General features: G+C 49.5%; 5 protein-coding genes across 5 annotated transcripts; 1 reads left to right on the top strand and 4 right to left on the bottom strand.

Moving 5' to 3' along the window:
- Positions 1-724: 724 nt before the first annotated feature.
- stm1 (putative telomere and ribosome associated protein Stm1) lies at positions 725-2,298 on the top strand (the record flags this gene model as incomplete). Its single annotated transcript, XM_025708470.1, has 5 exons — positions 725-745; positions 1,060-1,078; positions 1,279-1,446; positions 1,518-1,659; positions 1,746-2,298. 5 exons carry the CDS (start codon positions 725-727, stop codon positions 2,296-2,298), a joined length of 903 nt encoding a protein of 300 aa, XP_025568199.1.
- A 2,047-nt stretch (positions 2,299-4,345) lies between these two features.
- Positions 4,346-7,401, bottom strand: BO88DRAFT_328033 (uncharacterized protein; the record flags this gene model as incomplete). Its single annotated transcript, XM_025702535.1, has 3 exons — positions 4,346-6,690; positions 6,721-6,969; positions 7,032-7,401. The coding sequence occupies 3 exons, from the start codon at positions 7,399-7,401 to the stop codon at positions 4,346-4,348; spliced, it is 2,964 nt and encodes a 987-aa protein (XP_025568198.1).
- Positions 7,402-8,414: 1,013 nt separating this feature from the next.
- Positions 8,415-9,486, bottom strand: BO88DRAFT_439885 (uncharacterized protein; the record flags this gene model as incomplete). Its single annotated transcript, XM_025709740.1, has 3 exons — positions 8,415-8,652; positions 8,685-9,262; positions 9,451-9,486. 3 exons carry the CDS (start codon positions 9,484-9,486, stop codon positions 8,415-8,417), a joined length of 852 nt encoding a protein of 283 aa, XP_025568197.1.
- A 7-nt stretch (positions 9,487-9,493) lies between these two features.
- BO88DRAFT_400078 (uncharacterized protein) lies at positions 9,494-11,533 on the bottom strand. The gene is made up of 2 exons (XM_025705476.1): positions 10,618-11,533; positions 9,494-10,551 (listed from the first exon to the last, which is right to left on the bottom strand). Exons 1-2 carry the CDS (start codon positions 11,299-11,301, stop codon positions 9,931-9,933), a joined length of 1,305 nt encoding a protein of 434 aa, XP_025568196.1. The 5' UTR covers positions 11,302-11,533; the 3' UTR covers positions 9,494-9,930.
- A 654-nt stretch (positions 11,534-12,187) lies between these two features.
- Positions 12,188-13,936, bottom strand: BO88DRAFT_448224 (uncharacterized protein; the record flags this gene model as incomplete). The annotated part of the gene is made up of 2 exons (XM_025710423.1): positions 12,188-13,000; positions 13,052-13,936. 2 exons carry the CDS (start codon positions 13,934-13,936, stop codon positions 12,188-12,190), a joined length of 1,698 nt encoding a protein of 565 aa, XP_025568195.1.
- Positions 13,937-17,629: the final 3,693 nt, after the last annotated feature.

Here is a 17,629-nt window from a genome sequence, read left to right as displayed (position 1 = left end):
TACTTCTCTGCTTCTACTTATATTCCTCGGTTCTATTTGCTGCTACTTTCTTCTTCTGGAGATACTATGTGGATAAGTTCCTTCTTGGGAGAGCTCTGAGAGCTTGGGGGAGGTATCTACTCGAATAGGGAAGTAACTAGAGTTGGCAGGTGACCAGCTAGTACGGAGCTCGGCAATTGGGGGGAAAGCTACAACGGTCTGGGGAGGGAGAGAGAGAAAGAGGAGAGAGGAATGAGTAGTGACGTATGACAAAAGAGGGGAATGGAATTGGGATGGCAGTGATCTACAGATCACCCCCAGAATGCTGTAGGGGAAGAGGAGCGAAAAAAAGCAACATCCAACCATGCTACATACTGTCGAGCGTAAGCCGAACTGAAGGCAGCGATGCAGAGCATCATCTCAGCGTCATCCGCTGGTGTTTTACCCTAAGCCCTAGCTGCTGTAGACCAATCACAGGTCGCATTCCCGGATTCGCTTAGCAGCAATTCGCACCTTACCGGATCGGGCGAGTGCAACCACAAACGTCGCCTCCATCCACCGTCCAGTCAACCCCCTTCACTCCAACCACTATCCTATCCCATCCCCCCTAAACAAAGGAGAGGTCAGATACCGTTCGTCGTCGAGGTTCCTGCCTGTGTCGACTCTCCCCGCCCGCTCCGTCGGACCGAATTGTTGCGATAAGAGAGAAGCCTTCCCCGGAAGGCCCCGCATAAAACCAGGCGTCATGGCGGAGATCCGGTCCAAGGTGCGTTGCTTTTGAGAAGAGAATGGCTCTCGTTTTCTCTCCGTCTGTTGCTGTGCGAGGGTGATGGAAATCCGCGATTTGAGGGGAGGAATGATTTCCGGGCTGGATTGATGGAAGAATGCTGGGATTGGGTTGGGAGCGCAGTTGCATTGCAACGAGCGGGGTTTTGGGGGACGGCAGGAATATTGCACAAATCTATCCTGCTCTTCACCAACTCGCACCATCACCACCACCACAGATGAGACGGGAGAGAAAGCGACAGCTTCAAAACATCCAAGGAATGCGATGGCTAACATATCATCTACTATCAACAGAACCTCTACGAGCTTCTTGGTAATTCTCGCCCTTCCCTTGTCTACCTACCTACCTACCATACCTGAGTCCCATCCTGCACTTTGCACTACCTATCGTGTTTTGACTTGCCTTGGTCTCTCTTTTCGCATGTCGTCGATCCATCTACACTTCGAATTCGTGAAGGCATTACATCATTTTCTAACCTCGAGCGTGCTTTTGCTCGCGCTGCGCAACTACAGGCAATGACCCTGAACTCGACCCCAACAGAGCTCCCGAGCCCCCTACGAAAGCCGTAGACAGGCCCGCTCCCCGTGTTGGCAAGCGGGACGCTCCCAAGGAGGCCCCTGCCCAGCCCCGTGAGAACAACAACTCTCGCCGTGGTGGCCGTGCCACTGGCAACGAGGCCGGTATGTATTCCCAGCTACATTGGGTTCCAACTTTTGGCAAGTCCATTCCGACTGATTCCGATCACGTTCAGCTTTCCGTGACCGCAACGCCGGCAGAAACAACAACCGTGAGAAGCCCACCGATGAGAAGGACGCCCAACGGCGCGGATTCCGCGCCCGTGAGGACCGTGGTGAGCGTGTCCGCCACGACCGCCAGTCCCGCACCGGCCAGACGTAAGCCTTTCCCTTTACCTTTTTCCTCCATGGAGATGGGCGATAAAGGAGTCTTGGGACTCGACCAAAACTGACGAACTGGATAGCGACACCCGCAAGCAGGTGAACCAGGGCTGGGGTAACCAGAGCGGCGAGAAGACCTGGGACGACGAGAAGGCCGGCGAGAACATTGCTCAGACCGATGAGACCGAGCCCCAGACCCCCGGCGAGGAGAAGCCCGAGGAGGCTGCCGACAAGTCCAAGTCCTACGCCGAGTACCTTGCCGAGAAGGCCGCCCAGGGTGACCTGAGCGCCAAGCCCGTCCGTGCTCCCAACGAGGGCACCAAGCTCGACAAGAAGTGGGCCGCCGCCAAGGAGCTCAAGCGTTCCGAGGAGGAGGATGCCTACATCAAGGGCAAGGAGGACAAGGCCAAGCGCGAGAAGCAGCGCAAGGAGAAGAACATCCTCGAGGTCGACATGCGCTTCGTTGAGGCTCCCCGCACTGGTGGCCCTGGTCCCCGTGGCCGTGGTGGCCGTGGTGGTCCCCGTGGTGGCCGTGGCGGCCGTGGCAACGGTCCCCGCTCCGAGCGCCCCGCTGCCGCTGCTGCTCCCACTGTCGCCGTCGACGAGAAGAACTTCCCCAGCCTTGGCGGCAAATAAATGCAGTTTTTCCCCTCATAAACTTGCATTTATAGGCTAGCATCCATGCATGCATGCCCATGCTTCCCTCACACCTTTTTTCTTTTCTTTCTACGCATGATCCTCACTACCATAAACCCTCCCTCCCCAACACCCCTTTTTTTCTCGCTAGCAACTTAGGTAGTCGAAATCCAGGGATCCAAATGAGATGAGAACGAAAATGAAAGTTTTGTGTGTGTGCATGAGAGAAGTGAGAGAAAAGAGTGCGTCTTGTGTGTGCTTGCATGTGTGTATGAACTTGAATCTCAAATGTGAAAACAAAAAACGATCAAGGGGAAACAGACAAAATAGGGAAAGGGTGAAACATAAAAGGAACAGAAGGAAAAGAGAGAAAAAGACACCAAAAAAATCCAAAGGTTCATCTGTGCAATATGCCTCTTTTTATCTATGGCTTTATGGGCCCTTTTCCACATATTTCTCAGTTTTATCGTACAGTTGTTTCTATGGAATGATGGAATAATTATTTCTTCCTTCTTTTCCCTGCCTCTCGACCGTTTCTGTATCTTTTTCCCCTATGACCATGTTCAAATAATTCTGTAAAAGAACAAGGTGGATGGAATACCACACCATGTAATTTTGTTGTTCTGAATGTCCATGTCCACTACTAAATGACTTAAGCCTCATCCTGCTCTGCTGGTACTACACCCTCACCCTCCCCCTTTAGGTAACTAAATTAGCCGATGTAAAGTTACTTTTGATGATAACTAAATGAATACTCAGATAACACCATGTACGAGTGAGTAGTATTCTACATTAGGCAATCAGTGCAGATAACTCTGAATTGATATCCCCGTCGATTATACTATACTACTACTGACCACCGGTATAGATCTGATAGTCCTATAGCTAAAGCATGAATAGATTCATCAAGGTTGATTACTAGTAAACTGTTGAAGCTAGGTAGATAGTAGGGTCTACTTAGTTACTATCTAGCTCCCCTCTCCTCTGCTCTGCTTAGTTTTATATGATTTTATCATTACATTAACTATGGTAGTAATTGGTAATTAGTAAGTGTAGTGACTTCTAGATTGCTAAGTTCTTCATCCCACACTTAATGTATACTTACTACTACTGCTCAAACCATACTTACTAATACTATATGATCATATAATGTGGGTATTATGTATTAACTTACTGTCCATATTTACCCAGTCCATATATACTATTATCTATCACAATTCTGGGTCATTAGACAGATTAGATATATGAATGAACTGAACTGTTCCATAACCTCCGACTTCCTGGTATTTATCCTCTTCCACCGACCACCTACCCCTCACCAACTTAGCCATCAACATCCCACTCAAAAGGAAGCTTAGCTCTCCGTGTGCTGCTCATTTATTATCGGTACTGTCGACGGCTAAATAATTAGTATTCTAGGTGGGGGCTCTAATTCAATACATAAAATTGGGGGTGGATTGTTGGGATGATTGCTACCTGTCGATTAGACAGTCTTACTTATAACGAATTATATCAGTTCGCTTCAATTCGATTCTTATCAGACATCAACGTCAACATCAGCATAAATCAAAAAGGGGACACCTGTACAAAAATGGTATCAAGTCGGTTCCTTGCTCCCCTAAATTCAACCAGTCCATTCCCGTGTGGTACAAGCAAATCAAATCGCCAAGCGCAAACCAGGAAGACAAATATAGTAGAGTAAAGCAAAGCAAAGCAAAATAAATAAGGATACCAAAAAGAAGAAGAAGAAAAGGAGGCCCAAGTCATACAAGAAAATATAAAAACGCCAACCTCTTTTGCCTTGGATCCCAATACCTTATGCACAATCTCAGAAATGAAGATAAATAAGCGGGGACTTGAATAGAAGAAGAAAAAGAACAGAATAATCCCAATGTATAATCGTGGAGGTTCGTGGTGAGCGCCATGCGCTGTCCAAATCCGATAGAAGGTATAAGAACGGTAGGGTTTGAAGAAAAAGGGTAAAGATGAAAGAATAGCCCTGCGGCGTATTGTAGTTAGAATGAAAAGAAAAAGAAGGTAAAGCAAATCAGCTACTTCCCCGGGCGTTCTGCATCATGTTTTGTTGCTGTTGCTGTTGCTGATGTTGCTGCTGCATCACCTGAGCTTGAACATGAGCAACCTGGTTGGCACGTTGCTGAATCAGCTCGCGCTCTCGTCGAACAATGTCATGAACCCAGGCTTTGGCATTCTGTTCCAGTCCCGTGGTGTACTGTCGTTGTATATGTGGTGGGAACTGAGACGGTGAACCGTACTGTGGCATCAATCGAGCCGCCATTTCTTGCCTAAGCCGTACCAATCGCTGAGTGAACAATTGCTGGTAGCGCTGTGGAGTGATGACGTTCTGTGCCAAATTTACTCCTTGCATATTTTGTGGCAGATGACCTCCATTGGCCTGAGCCGCCGCCATTAGCATTTGCTGCTGTTGAGGGTTCATATGTGGGCTGTTTTGGTGTACCTGTCCCTGTTGATTCTGTGATTGCTGGCCTTGCTGCTGTTGCGGTTGCTGCTGTTGTTGCTGTTGCTGTTGCTGCTGCTGAGCCATGTGCATCTGCGCGAGCTGCGCACGCATCAACTGAGCCTGATAGGCTTGTGGATTCGGGAACTTGGGCTGTGCCTGGAAATTCTGCTGCTGGGCTTGTAGCATCTGCTGCTGATGGGCTTGAATATTCTGCTGCGCATGTGCGTTGGCCTGCATCTGAGCTACTTGCTTTGGCGAGAACTGATTCTGTACCATATGCCCTTGCTGGGCGAGAAGTTGTTGTCTCTGCTGCAATAGCATCTGCTGTTGCTGTTGAGGTGTGAGGCCCATTCCGCCTCCCATTTGTGGTGTTCCCATCATGGTAGCCTGGTTCATCACCGGTGTTGGGGCCATCGTCGTGTGACTCGGGCTGGCGTGGCTCATACGCTGTGTTGGTGTTACATTACGCATGATAGGTGTAGCATGAGACATTGCTGGCGTTCCTTGAGTCATCTGTGGTGTCCCGTGTCGGCTCTGTCCTTGTTGGCTTCTGGAAGGTGCCATCGGATGGCTCATTACTGTAGGATGGGCGTGCTGCAATGCAGATGGCGGCCTCGGTGGGCTGCCTGCTCCCTGCATTGAAGGCGTCATGCTCATAGGAACACTTGCTTGTGCGGCCATTGTGTTGCCAACAACAGGCGAAGAAGTGTTGTGAGGTGTCTGATTACGGACCACCGGCGAAGACTGCGGCGCTTGGCTAACACCGTTAGTTTGTTGCGCCATGACATGCCGATTCTGCTGCTGCTGCTGCTGTTGCTGTTGCTGTTGTTGCTGCTGCTGCGCCGCAAGTTGCGCCTGAGCCTGCGCGGCAAAGTGCTGTCTACGAGCCTCTTCCTTAGCGTGCTCTTCATTCTGTCGCTGCTCCAGTTGGCGACGTTTTTCCCTCTCCTGCTCTTGCTGTTGTCGTTTAGCCAACTCCTGTTTCATCTTGATTTCATGTTCGCGCTTGGCCTTCTCCTCATGCTGCATACGGATATTCTCAAGCGTCTTGAACCTTGAGAATCGAGGCTCAAATGGTGCACCACCACCCGTATCATCCACAACCGCGGATTTCGGCCCTCCAGCACCACCGGAGGAGGTAGGCTCCAGTCGCTCATCCATGATGAGCATGAATCTCTCTTCCTCGGCAGCCAGCGCCTCGTCAGCAGCGAGCTCAGCCACGGTACGCTTCCTCCTCTTTGGTGAGGGTGGCGGATCGCGGTGGAGCGGGCTCTCCATGATCTTCAGCAGATCTTGCACAGCGTCGAAACTGTTGACAGGATCCAAGAAGAGAGGTGGAGCCAGTGCTCTTGTCAATCTCGCTTCACATTCCAGAAACTCCTGAGGTTCAACCAACATCCTCTGTCGTTTTGCAGGATGTCCACGTTCGGTCTGATTGGATGACCCTCCTGGAGATGGTGGAGCTGTAGACGAGGACTGCTGGGGACGCGAGGCAGCATTTGATGCCGACTGTTTCGCCGCTTTGGGATCGGGTGTAGTGGCAAGCAAAGTGAGTTCCGCTTGCAAGGAACGTGGAGTCGGGTGGAGAACGGTAGTGAAAACTCGGGGTTTTGGAGGCTGCTTGGGTTGAGCGGAATTCGATGTAGCTTCCTCTGCACGATTCTCGGAGTCGCCGGACTGCTCGCCGTTGGTTTTCGCATCGGGTTGATTTCCGGTTGGGGTTTCCTTGGCGGCCGGCTTATCGGAGTTTAATTGGGATTGTTTTGGGTAGGGCACATAAGCCGATGGTGTAACATGCTCGTTATAGTTATGAATCGAGAATGGGGTGTTATTCTCGTTGGAAGTCGGCGCAGTCGACTTCCTGGCCTGGGCTGACACCGACTTGTGATCGACCACGCGAACGATGAGGCAGCCTGTGAATTGCAGAGGTTAGCCAAGTCCACCAGACAAAGGTGAAGTTGAGGCATGTGGAAGCGTGCCTTCATAGAATCGGACGTTAGCCCGCAACAGCTCCTCCATCATATCATGGGGAACGGTTCCGGCACGAATGTGTTCGATGATGACCTTCATCTCGGAATTATAAGGGAAGCTTCCATCTTGTTGCTCGAAGCGGAAATGTGTTGGGTGAAGGTGGAGGATAAGCGAGGGCGGGCATTTGGAGAACTTCTTGAGGATGTAAGACGACGTTTTGACTATGACGCACCCGATGGTCAGTACGCAGGGGCTCCGCATGTGGATCGGGTTGAGAGCTTACCATATGGCTCGGGACACCTGTTCCCTGCGCGACGATCATTGTCAATGGATAAAGACCTCAACAATGGTTTTTGTAACCGCGCGGCCTGGTCACCGGGCTTTTGCGCTTCCTTCTTAGGTCGATTCTGAGTAGCCTTGTTCGAGCCGGCAGCCGCATTAGCCGCGCCATTGACGCCATTTGACGTCGGGCCGCCGGCGGAGCTTGCTGAAGCCGGTTGATTCGAACCGGGCAGACGTTTCGCGGAGGAGGGGGGAGAAGAAGAGGAGGATTGTTGAGACTTGACTCCGTTGACTCCGGTCTGGACGAAAGGCGGGGGCGGTCGCTTCATCTTAGGGGTATGCGAAGACGGCTTCGAAATTGCGGTCGCCATAGTCTCGGAGATGAACCGCGGCGCGATTATGGTCGCAAGCTGATAAATGCGACCTTGGGGGAACCGGATCCAGGAAGGATGAGAACAGGGCCGTGAGTCGTGGTTGATGATACAGCCGGAGCGCGAGACATGTGGGGAGCGGAGATCGGGGGCGGCACGACAACGAAATGGCCCGATCCAATGCGGACACTTGCACAAAGCGCGGGTCGCTACAGACAAAGGGTATGAAAGTCCATCGAACAGACACCTGCAAAGAAGGCAGGGGAGGCTCGGAGCGAGTGGGAAGAGTCGGTCGACGGTCGGTTGTGGCTCTGCAAAGGGAGTTTGTATGATGCCAAGCCGCGGGCGACGTGAAGGAGGTCGGGGTCACCTGACTACCGCTTTGGGTTTAGTGCCGCGCGCCTGCGACATGGAGTATTCCAGATATTATATCTATACCTAAGAGGCTACTGAAGAAGATTTGTGTTATTTCCGATTTGGGATATCATTCAGGTGATCGCTAAAATCTAATATGTTACTCTCGATACATAAAATGAAGACCAACTACTACGGTGTCATTCAATAGGTGTATGATCATCATTAATGCTACCTTGAGCTTTTCTAGGAACACCGTTCTGCATAGTTGGTATCCTTCCTATTGTCTCCAGAGGTTGTCAGGAAGTAGCCTTAGTAGAGCTGGAATCAGTAGACATTATATATGTGACCCTGTGAACCTTGGAGGACCCTTGACCCCCTTTAAGGGAGACTGCTGAAGGGGAGTGCCTTAAGTATAACTACTGCAGATAGTCAATGTGAGGTGCCGATCTTAACAGTGATGGCCGTGGTGGTGGCCTTTAGGGGCTCTGAGGAGAGTACGTTACAGAGGCAGTAAGGGACTCAGGCTAGTGGCAGCTCTTAGCAGGCATGTAAGGCGGACCTCATTAGATTTGTGTATCTAAACACCAAAGTGGCCCTATATATCACTATATAAACCGCGAAATCTCACGAAAACCCTCATCATCAATAACCATATCTCACTCGGCCCCATTCGGTTTCTGATCAAACAAAGCCCTGAAAGGTATCACAAGAGGCTGACCCATAATCGACTGAGGCGTAATGACTACCTCCTGAACACAGAAAGCAGTTTGCACACCTGCTGGCAGCTGACCAAGAGGCGGCATCAAACCAGGATGTTGGCGTAACTCCTCTATCAAATGCCTAGTGACAGGACTCCCGGACGGAACGAGCTGCCACTTCTCAATCCTCAGCTCTCTAGTTCCAGCGTTAATCGCAAGCAGAAGTACGATCCAGTATCGCCCGAAGAATGCTGAAACCACCATGTAGCATCTCGACGAAGCTTCGTTAGGGATTCCGAGACGCCTGTTTCCACGACGAGCGACGGCCAACCATCGCACTTCCCACCGCGAGGCTGCCGATTTGGAGGGAAAACGCAGGCATCAGGTTGCTTGCCCTGTGGAGAGGCAGCCGAATCGGGTAATGTAACTGCCATTCCCCAGGTGAGCTGCGTGCGTGGCACTCCCATTTCAGAACACTGGGAGTCAATGTAACGGACTATTTCTGTTGTAGGAAAGTGGTGGGGAGCACCGGCGGCTACTTTGAGGAGTCCTGTTGTTCCCATCCATGTAAATCGGACCGAGATGCCTGCTAGTAAATCGTGGTCTTCGTTTAGCTTGTCGATGGCGGCTTGTGACATGTCGGTGAGAGCTATCCATTGGTTTCCTGACCAGTTGTGCTGCTCTAGCTGGTTGTATATGGCTTGCACGGCATTTCGTAGTTCTTTCCAGGATGGGAATGGGCGTAGTTGGTAAGATGCTGGTAACCCGGTTAGGATGGTGTAGGTATCGCTGATTACGGTTGAGGTCTGTTTGAGGGGATTTAGTCAGTATTGCCACGGAGTTGTGTTAGAGGTGGGAGAGAGATATATGAGTATGAGAACAAACTAGTACTAAGGGTAGTAAGAGAGACAGGTCCAGTGGTTGAGGAAAAGAGGTCGTGGGTATATATATATATATATATATATGCTCGAAGGGCTTTGCCTAATACACGTACCATTTTCAATGTTGGATCAGCAGGAGCTGAGATCATGCAGTTGTACTCGATTGGGAATTAAACGATGAGGCAGTAGTAGTTAGAAAGGAAGTGGCCAGTTAGGCACCGAACAACCCATATCATACATACATCATGTGCCACTTAAGTGTTGACCACATATGACGAAACTTTATACAGAGTTTGTACTCCTGAGGATGTTAACTCGTAAAATCACTGCTATGTGCAAAGGCTCATTTCATTCAACATAACGCTTCCGTAGAAGCTGAGTAGACCATGCTTCGCGGTCATCATGCAATCAATATTCACACAGGGGTAACAACACAACATGAAGAGCAAATCCTCTTCATCTCATCAAGACAGGGGAATCAATAACAAGAAAAGAGAAGGTTCATCAAACAACATAAGGCACACCTATACGCAAGGCAACCGAGATGTTCAGCCAACGCTGAAACATCGACATTTCCAATACTTGACTTTAGTCTAGTCGTGCCCAGACACCCTCCGCCTCCAATCATCACCAATGCGGTGTACATCCACCACGTTGATCCGCTTGCCAATGCCAGTGACACCCTCCTTCTGCCACCATTTCTCGCCCTTGTCTGCAAGAGCAGACTCATCGTCGCTGTCAACAAGACCACCGTGACCGATCTCGCCTCCGACGACGATGACCGTATCCCGAACCCAGCCAGAGAAGAGCTTTACATGCTCTCCTGCTTCCCCGGTAAGGGACTCCTGAACATAAACTACCTCCGGCGAAAGGTGGCGAAGAAGATGCACAAACCCTGTCGCGGTGCTGAAGGGCATGATGGTGTTCTCCTTCTCCACAAGTGCCTGCGCCTGAGTGTACATCGTCTTGAACAGTGGTGTAGAGCCCTCTTCCTCATCGACCTGGCGAGATTCTGAGGGCGACTCTCCCTCGGGAAGCTCACCAGACGCAACAGCTTCTTCGGGGGCGATGTTGGAATAGGAAGAGGCAACAGACAAGTCCGGCTGAGAGGAGCTTCCCTGCTTCGGGGCGTGCTTGAGACCGGGGGCATAGATCATGATGAAGACCCTGGCCGTATCCAGGTTGACGTGTTCGGGGAGATGAGACAAAATGGACTGCGCAGAAAGTAAAAGCTCATTAGCATAACCCGCTTTAGCACATACCAAACCATCGAGACTTACCACATGCTGAGAGACAATATCATCCGGATCCACCTGCGCAGACTCCGACGAGACCACAATCGCAACAGTCCTCTTTTTCGTAGCAGACACTGGGCCGCCAACACCAACATCACGAACCGGCAACGCCCCCGTCATAGTCGGCGCAGACTGTTCCGCGCGCTGAGCTCTCGAAGCGACCTCCTCCGACCAGCGAGAATGATCCTCAAAGTCACCCCTATCTTCCTCACGAATCGAGGTCAGCGCACCACCCACGAAAGCTCCCGCGGCAGCGACTCCCGCAGCCACCTTCTTGCTAGCGCCGTCAAAGATCTGCTGAGGACTAGGAGTGCGGCGCAGCGCACCCTGCATGCGCGCCATCATGCTAGCATCGTCCCCTGGTATATCCGTAGCGGTTGAACGGGCGTAATCGTCCGCATATTCACCATGAGGGTATCCCTCGGGGGCGGGGAAGCGGTCATCGTGCGGAGGGGGAATAGTAGTATCGCGGTCATTATTGTTATTATTATCGTCATCGTCCTCGCTGCGTTCGCTCCAGATCCAGGCTGCAATGCTAACAGTTGCGATGCCCACGGTAACAGCAAGAGGCACCCAGTATCCCAGGACGGTCCGATTGCCAGTGGAGCTGAAGCCGGCGCCGGCTCCGACCCGCCGGCGGCGAGCATCCTGGGAGTAAGGAAAGGACATCGCGATCACACTGAACTTGGGGCTTAATAGTGGCGCATAGACTGGGATGGGTCGCGGTGAGCTGCAAGTCACATCGCAAGTCTCTGTCTTAGGGAGGGGAGAGCGGAGGGGGCTGGGGGACGTGTGGTAGTAATGATGGGGATAAGAAAGGAGGAGCTAAGTCCAAGTAGTAACTAAGTAGTAGTAGCTGCTACTTTGCCGCGCGGGCTGGGCTGGCCTCGGACGAACCGAGAAACATGTGGCTGGTGATATGACAATAGTTTCCCGCTGTTTATTGGTACCGCGGGTTGCTTTTTCTGCCAGGAGCAACCAATCGTTTCCCTTACGGTATGGTACGGAACTGCCCGGGGTAGACTACTTCTCTCTTCTTCCTCGGCCCCATGTTTTATGCTGCTTACTCCCTGTAGTTATGCAGTGCCCGCATAAGCCGATTCAGCTTGCCGTCGGCACGTGGTTCTGGGGTAGTTGAAGATCACATGACTAGTATTGGATGTTATAGAACAAGATCTTGATGTGCAACTGTTTCGCTAAAAGTCAGAAAAAAACGGTAAATGCGAAAAGAAGATCACGTCATTAAGACAGAAACTAACGACTCCCTTCTTGCCATTCACACCGTCTACCCCAGAAGCAACGACCCAATATTCGAAATAACCCCAGCAGATAATTAGCAAGGAAAAAGTATGGACGAGAAAAAAAAAAAAAAAAAAAAAACCTTTGTGTACATATGCGCAATTGAATGAAGAAAAGAATAAAATATTTCGATGAAGCACGAAAAAACATACTTATAGCGAATGCAAATGAACCCAAAGGGAAGCATAGATATCATGAAATCGTGAGTCGAAGGACAAGGCCGCATTCCTCTCACTTGCTGCACAAACCATTATTTTCAGATCATCATATTCGCCTCCAAAGGTATTTCAGATTGTTCTTCGGGCAGCAAAAAGTTGAATCCATCGAATAAATTGTGTTCAAATCCAAACCCAAATCCATATTGATTCGGGTTGCTTTCTTCTAATTCTGGAGTCTTAGTGAGTTGCCGCGCGGCCAGCTCCTCTACAGTATACTGATCCAAAGTAGCTGAAAATAGATCCGTATTATAGCCGTTCTCCGTTTCAATATTGAAAGCTAGCGAGTCTGCATCTTCCGCATTCTTACCACCTGGGGAGCCGACTTGGAGCTCATGTTCGGGATTTTCTGCGGGCGAGAGTGATCGAGGTCTGATTGCAGCAACATCATACGAGGGTTCAATAGACGGATACGTCTTGAGGCCATTCTCAAGCATGAGCAAGGAGGGATTGACGGTCGTGCATGTGATAGGTGGAGTATCACTAGTGTTGCACACAGGCGATCTTTGATTGTTATCGTTCTTCGAAGCCACTACGGGGCTGCCAGCGGAGGAAGATGCAGACTTGGAACGAGCGTTAACTGCGTCCTTGAAAGACGATTCCGATGCGTCTTCCATGGACCAAGTCTCACCATCATCGCAAGATGCAGAAGTACCATTGGCGAGTGAAGTGGGTTTGTAGGACTTCTCCGAATCTCTCCTTCGATTAATTTCTCGCGCAGATATCCTTTCAGGAGTTGAAGGTGTCGGGGAACCAAGGTCTGGTGATACATTCCTCACCATTGGCCCGGGTAGTCTGAGTTGGCGCTTCAGGTCGGCGATATGGTCGTCTTGCCTTGACCAGCTACCCTCCCCCTGCCACACGGTTAGTGATGGAACCATTTGAGTATATGAGCTTGGGGATACCGGAATAGGCTCGATAACGAAAGGATCATCTAGGGCCACGGAGGGGTCCATTCTCACAAAGGGCAGAGACACCTGGGAGGTCTGGACGTTCTGCATAGCCGTAGTGGTATTGTTCTGGGTACCTACCTGCTGTATGATATCCTCATGGCAGGGACTCTGGCTCACGCGGGAAGAGAGGCTCTGATCTGAAGAAGCAGTCCGGGCTGTATCGAAAGAAGACTGTGTCGAACCAACACTAGACTCTGTTTTCCTCATAGGTGTCTGTACTAGATTGGACGAAGTCTGTGATCCCAGGGAAGATCTCTGTGCCGAATCATAAGAACCCTGCACTGGCCTGACAACGGGCTGCGCCATCGGTGACATTGACACGTAATAGTACGGACAAATTGGCATATAGTTCGTCCCAGACCAATTGAGGAGCTCGTAGTTGTCTGGCTCCGACCGCTTCACCTCAGCCAGAGCAACATCGAAGAGATAACCAGGCCTAGTCCAGAAGTACAACTCGCCCAATGTGTTCCTCCACGATTCCATCATCAATGCATGCAAATATGGGTCTGGTGCTAAAAGCTGAGCATCAGGGGTAGGCGGCTGTAGCCATCTTAAATGGTCGCCTCGGGCATAAAATCGAATAACCCCGTGCATGAATCCGCCATCGTTCACGGGGATATCGATGATCTTTGAGAGGGCAGTGGCGGTCATCAGAACAGACTTTCGTGCCTCTTGGATCTTGCTTGGTGGATCAAGGCAGACAGAGCAGTCGTAGCCGTGTAATGCAGCTGTAGGGCGGAGGATAGTCCCAGGAGATGCCCAAGGAGGTATGGGGGTGTTCCTCCATTCAGGGTAGAAGTGATTGCACGCGAACCAGTGAACAACCAATTGGGTCATGTTGACTTGATGTTGCTACCACTGGGTTGAAGCACACGAGGGGATGTGGTTGATGAGAAGTATCCCCGGGGAAGTCAAGATCGGATGGAAGAGATGAAGTAGATTGGAAATGCGTCTAGAAGAAGTTTCCATCTCTGTATGGAGTAGAAACTCCAATGCTGGTGGGAAACAAAGAAGGCCATCTTGTGTTATCGACGCAGTGAAGGTGAGGGTCTTCAACGCAGTGAAGGACAAACAGACAATGTCCTTCTGGACATCGATGCAAATGGGCAGTTTGAATAGTAGACAAACATGTTGCTGCTGACGGTGAGGGTTAGCACTCTCCAGATCTATTTGAGAGATGGAAGTTGGGCAAACGCGGTGGATGGATAGTATGTCATGTATACCTAGAATATAATACTAGAATCAAGTGTCATCAAGTTGGCTAGTGGCTTCTAGTACTAAACTTGCAGTGTGGGCATACTAGATTCTCTGGGCTAAGCTATAGAACGATAGGAGAAGCCTTCCACACTACATATTATAGGATAATTTCAACATTTTGTACGGGATATGAGGGAATTTGTGCTTCTATCATGAAAACAACTTGTGTCCATTATGCAGACACGATGCCAGATTATATATACAGTGGATCGTGAACAAAAACATGATCAGCTACTAAATTATTTGACAATGATTGTACAAGCCTCGTATTGTGTATAAGTATAAGTCACGGTCCGCAATTTCATCCTGTTTGGAGTAGATTTGTAGAAGAAGTATAGTATATATCTATTCTAATCACATCATAGGTCACATATGCTACTCTATCGTACATCCAGGTCAGCCTCCAGAGTACTACATGATTCGTAGATACTGCAAGGTTGTCTACATCAGACAATCCTCTAGCCTATTATATTGATCCCGGAGCAATACAGTATGAACCCGATGGCCCGAGGAAAAAGAGATAAACATCCTGCATTTCTTTACTATTTTCGTTACTATAGTCCGCACAAAGGTCTACTTCAATGTACAGAATGTCCACACCGGTGAGCGAACGTGCGTGTCTCACGCTATCCCACCAATACCAGAAAAGCTGAAGCGAAATCAGCGACAAGGACCTATTATTAAGTACCAAAAATATGAGGGTCTCCACTGAGTAGCATCTCCACTCATAGCTGAAGCAAAGCCTTTCTCATTTCCAGACAAGAAACAGTCATTAAAGAAGCAGGAAGTGCCGGAATAATTGCGACACTGTGAGTGAATAAGGGCTTCGCATAGCAAATGAAGTTGCAAATCCAATCCACAAACAACATCAGATCACGCAATGGTATGATATCGACTTATCATCGCCCAGACCTGATCAGTTCATGAAGAGGGTTCCGGTTCCTCAATCCTTCTATTCCCGAAACCCGTGGACCCCGCAGTGGGTCGAGATAGGATTATTTGTCTGAGATAATCCCGTGCGCGGCATCTCAAGTCTCATTCATTGCCCTGGGCATAAGTTCACGGTCCGGCGAGCATTGGGCTAATCAATCAGCATGTTGGATGGAGATTGGAAGGATCCTTGATCTCAGCCAGCCTTGATCATTCAGAGCTCCACTTGCTGATCACCTTGGATGTTGTCGAGAATTGGAGATAAGAGCCAGGCAAGTGCAAGGATTGTAAGTTAGTATCTGTATCTGGCTTCGTCTTATCAACAATAGATTTCGAATTTTATTTTCCTTTTTCTTTCCACACTTTCCATCCAGCCACCAGACAAACTCGGTGTGGTTTCCAGAGCCGGCAGACAATCGGTAGGCCGCCGCCCCTCTTCACAGGGCGACTGCAGTAAGCACGAAGTGAGAACGTTTAGAAACCAAGGTCACCAAGAACGAATGGATTTTCTACTAACCGGGCAACACAAACCCCGCTTGGTGGCTTTCCAGTTGCAGCGACATGCAGATTCCGCTAATGGCTTAACCTCTTCTTTTTGGCCCGAGAATCATGTTGCCGCAGTTACACCACTTATTCCTTTTTCTTTTTTTCTCTCGTTCTTTTCTTTTCTTTTTTCTTTTTTTTTCTCTCTCGTAGACTTCTTACTGTACGAGTTCTTGGGTGCTCCACTGGTTCTCTTTTAGTGACTAATGATGGATAGAACAGGATGGTTAAGGAACTTCCGATCGGGGTAACAAACGGAACATCATACTTGGCGGGAAGGTCTCACTGTTGGCAATGTCTTAGTTCTTGGTTGTGGTGGTGGTGGTAGTAAATGATGGTGGTAGTGAGGGAGATACGACATCCAGTCAGATGACCGTTCCTGGCACAGGCACACGAACCACATCAAAAATTAGTTAGTAGTAGAAATCGTTACCCACGGGCACAAGCAAAAGCAACAACAACATCAACATCAACAACAACGGAAAAGTTCAGGCAAGATAGTGCGGAGTACCCTGTACCGATGTCCCCCTTTCAAGGTAGTATCTCTCTTCATCTCCCCCTACCGTGCAGCTTGCAGGGAAAAAAAGAAAAATAAACAAACACAATGTATCGTTAAACGGCTTATTATGCCAGGACAGATCAGAGGGTCACTCGGTGTTTCAGGTATATCCCGGTTACAATGCTTGCAAGAACATGCAGTAGGTCGATACTTAAATGCAGAGTGATGTGTCCTGCTTAGCTCGATCAACTAGCGGAACTAAAGGAAAAGGGAATTTCAGGCATCAAGGCTCTGCCATTTTAATTAATAAGTTATAGTATTTTCTCTAACTAGTTATAGGAAGGAGAAGGGGATCTCAATCTCGGCCGCAGAAACCAAAATGGCGGGTGGGCGGGAAATTTCCAGTTTCCTGTGACCAATCATAGATTTATCATCTATCCTGGTGAGGGATAATTGCTATGATGGTTCTTTATCCCTTGCCTTCATTTTTGACTCTTTGATGTGTTGTTGTTCTTTTTGAGGGACACCATTTGGTGATAAGCCGGTAAGTATGCGCCCGAATGATAATGCGGGATTTACAGTAGAGGTCTCAAGGGGGCCGAGGGAAATTGATTGGCTTAGTCAGTTCCTGCCTTTTTGAGGAGGTTCGGATATAAAGCCCAGGCTGACTAGTTACTACCGTCTCACCAGTTAGTAGTCACATAGGTGTAGCGATACTACTATATTATCTAGCTCCTGGATGGTTGCGACCGGACCAAAGAGGGTAAGCTGGTGAAGTACGGAGTCCGGAGTAATTGCTCCCAGTTTCTGCCTAAAAAAGTACCATGTCTGAACCCCAAGATAACACCAGGGGAAGGGAAGATCTGGGTTGGTAATGAGGCGCCGTTTCCGACCGATGACTGTCCGCAGGAGCCATGTCCGCAATGATGAACTCTTACTATTCCTTACTAGCTTGATACTATGGAGTACTATTCTGTAATACTAGCAGTCTAGGTGTAAAGGCCACCTGACATGTTTGCGTGCGAGGGATCCATGGCATGGCTAGACTACAGTAGACTAGACGGTGCTTCGGTGCTGCCCACTAGTGACTAACTACTGTATGTACTCCACACTTTGGTTTCCCCGGATATAAGGGATGCGCCGTTTGAGGCGGGATTGGAACAATCAAGCGCGCTTTGCTCGTGCTAGGTTGATAGTCCCTAGCAATGGGCCCATAGCCACCAATAGCGCAGTAGAGAGTGTTTATTTGGTGAATCAGATGGTTCAACCTCTCACCTAGACGAGAATGTTGGGTCTTATAG

Source organism: Aspergillus vadensis, assembly GCF_003184925.1.
Source record: "Aspergillus vadensis CBS 113365 unplaced genomic scaffold BO88scaffold_1, whole genome shotgun sequence".
NCBI classification, from domain to species: Eukaryota; Fungi; Ascomycota; class Eurotiomycetes; order Eurotiales; family Aspergillaceae; genus Aspergillus; species Aspergillus vadensis.
The sequence above is the reverse complement of the archived record's forward strand: the minus strand, read 5'-3'. Positions and strand labels throughout refer to the sequence as shown.

Excerpts from the sequence above, each read along its gene's own strand:
- BO88DRAFT_400078 (XM_025705476.1), bottom strand. The coding sequence starts at position 11,301 with ATGTCCTTTCCTTACTCCCAGGATGCTCGCCGCCGGCGGGTCGGAGCC. Across the intron at positions 10,552-10,617 it reads ATATTGTCTCTCAGCATGTG|TCCATTTTGTCTCATCTCCC; the intron begins GTAAGTCTCGAT and ends CTTTCTGCGCAG.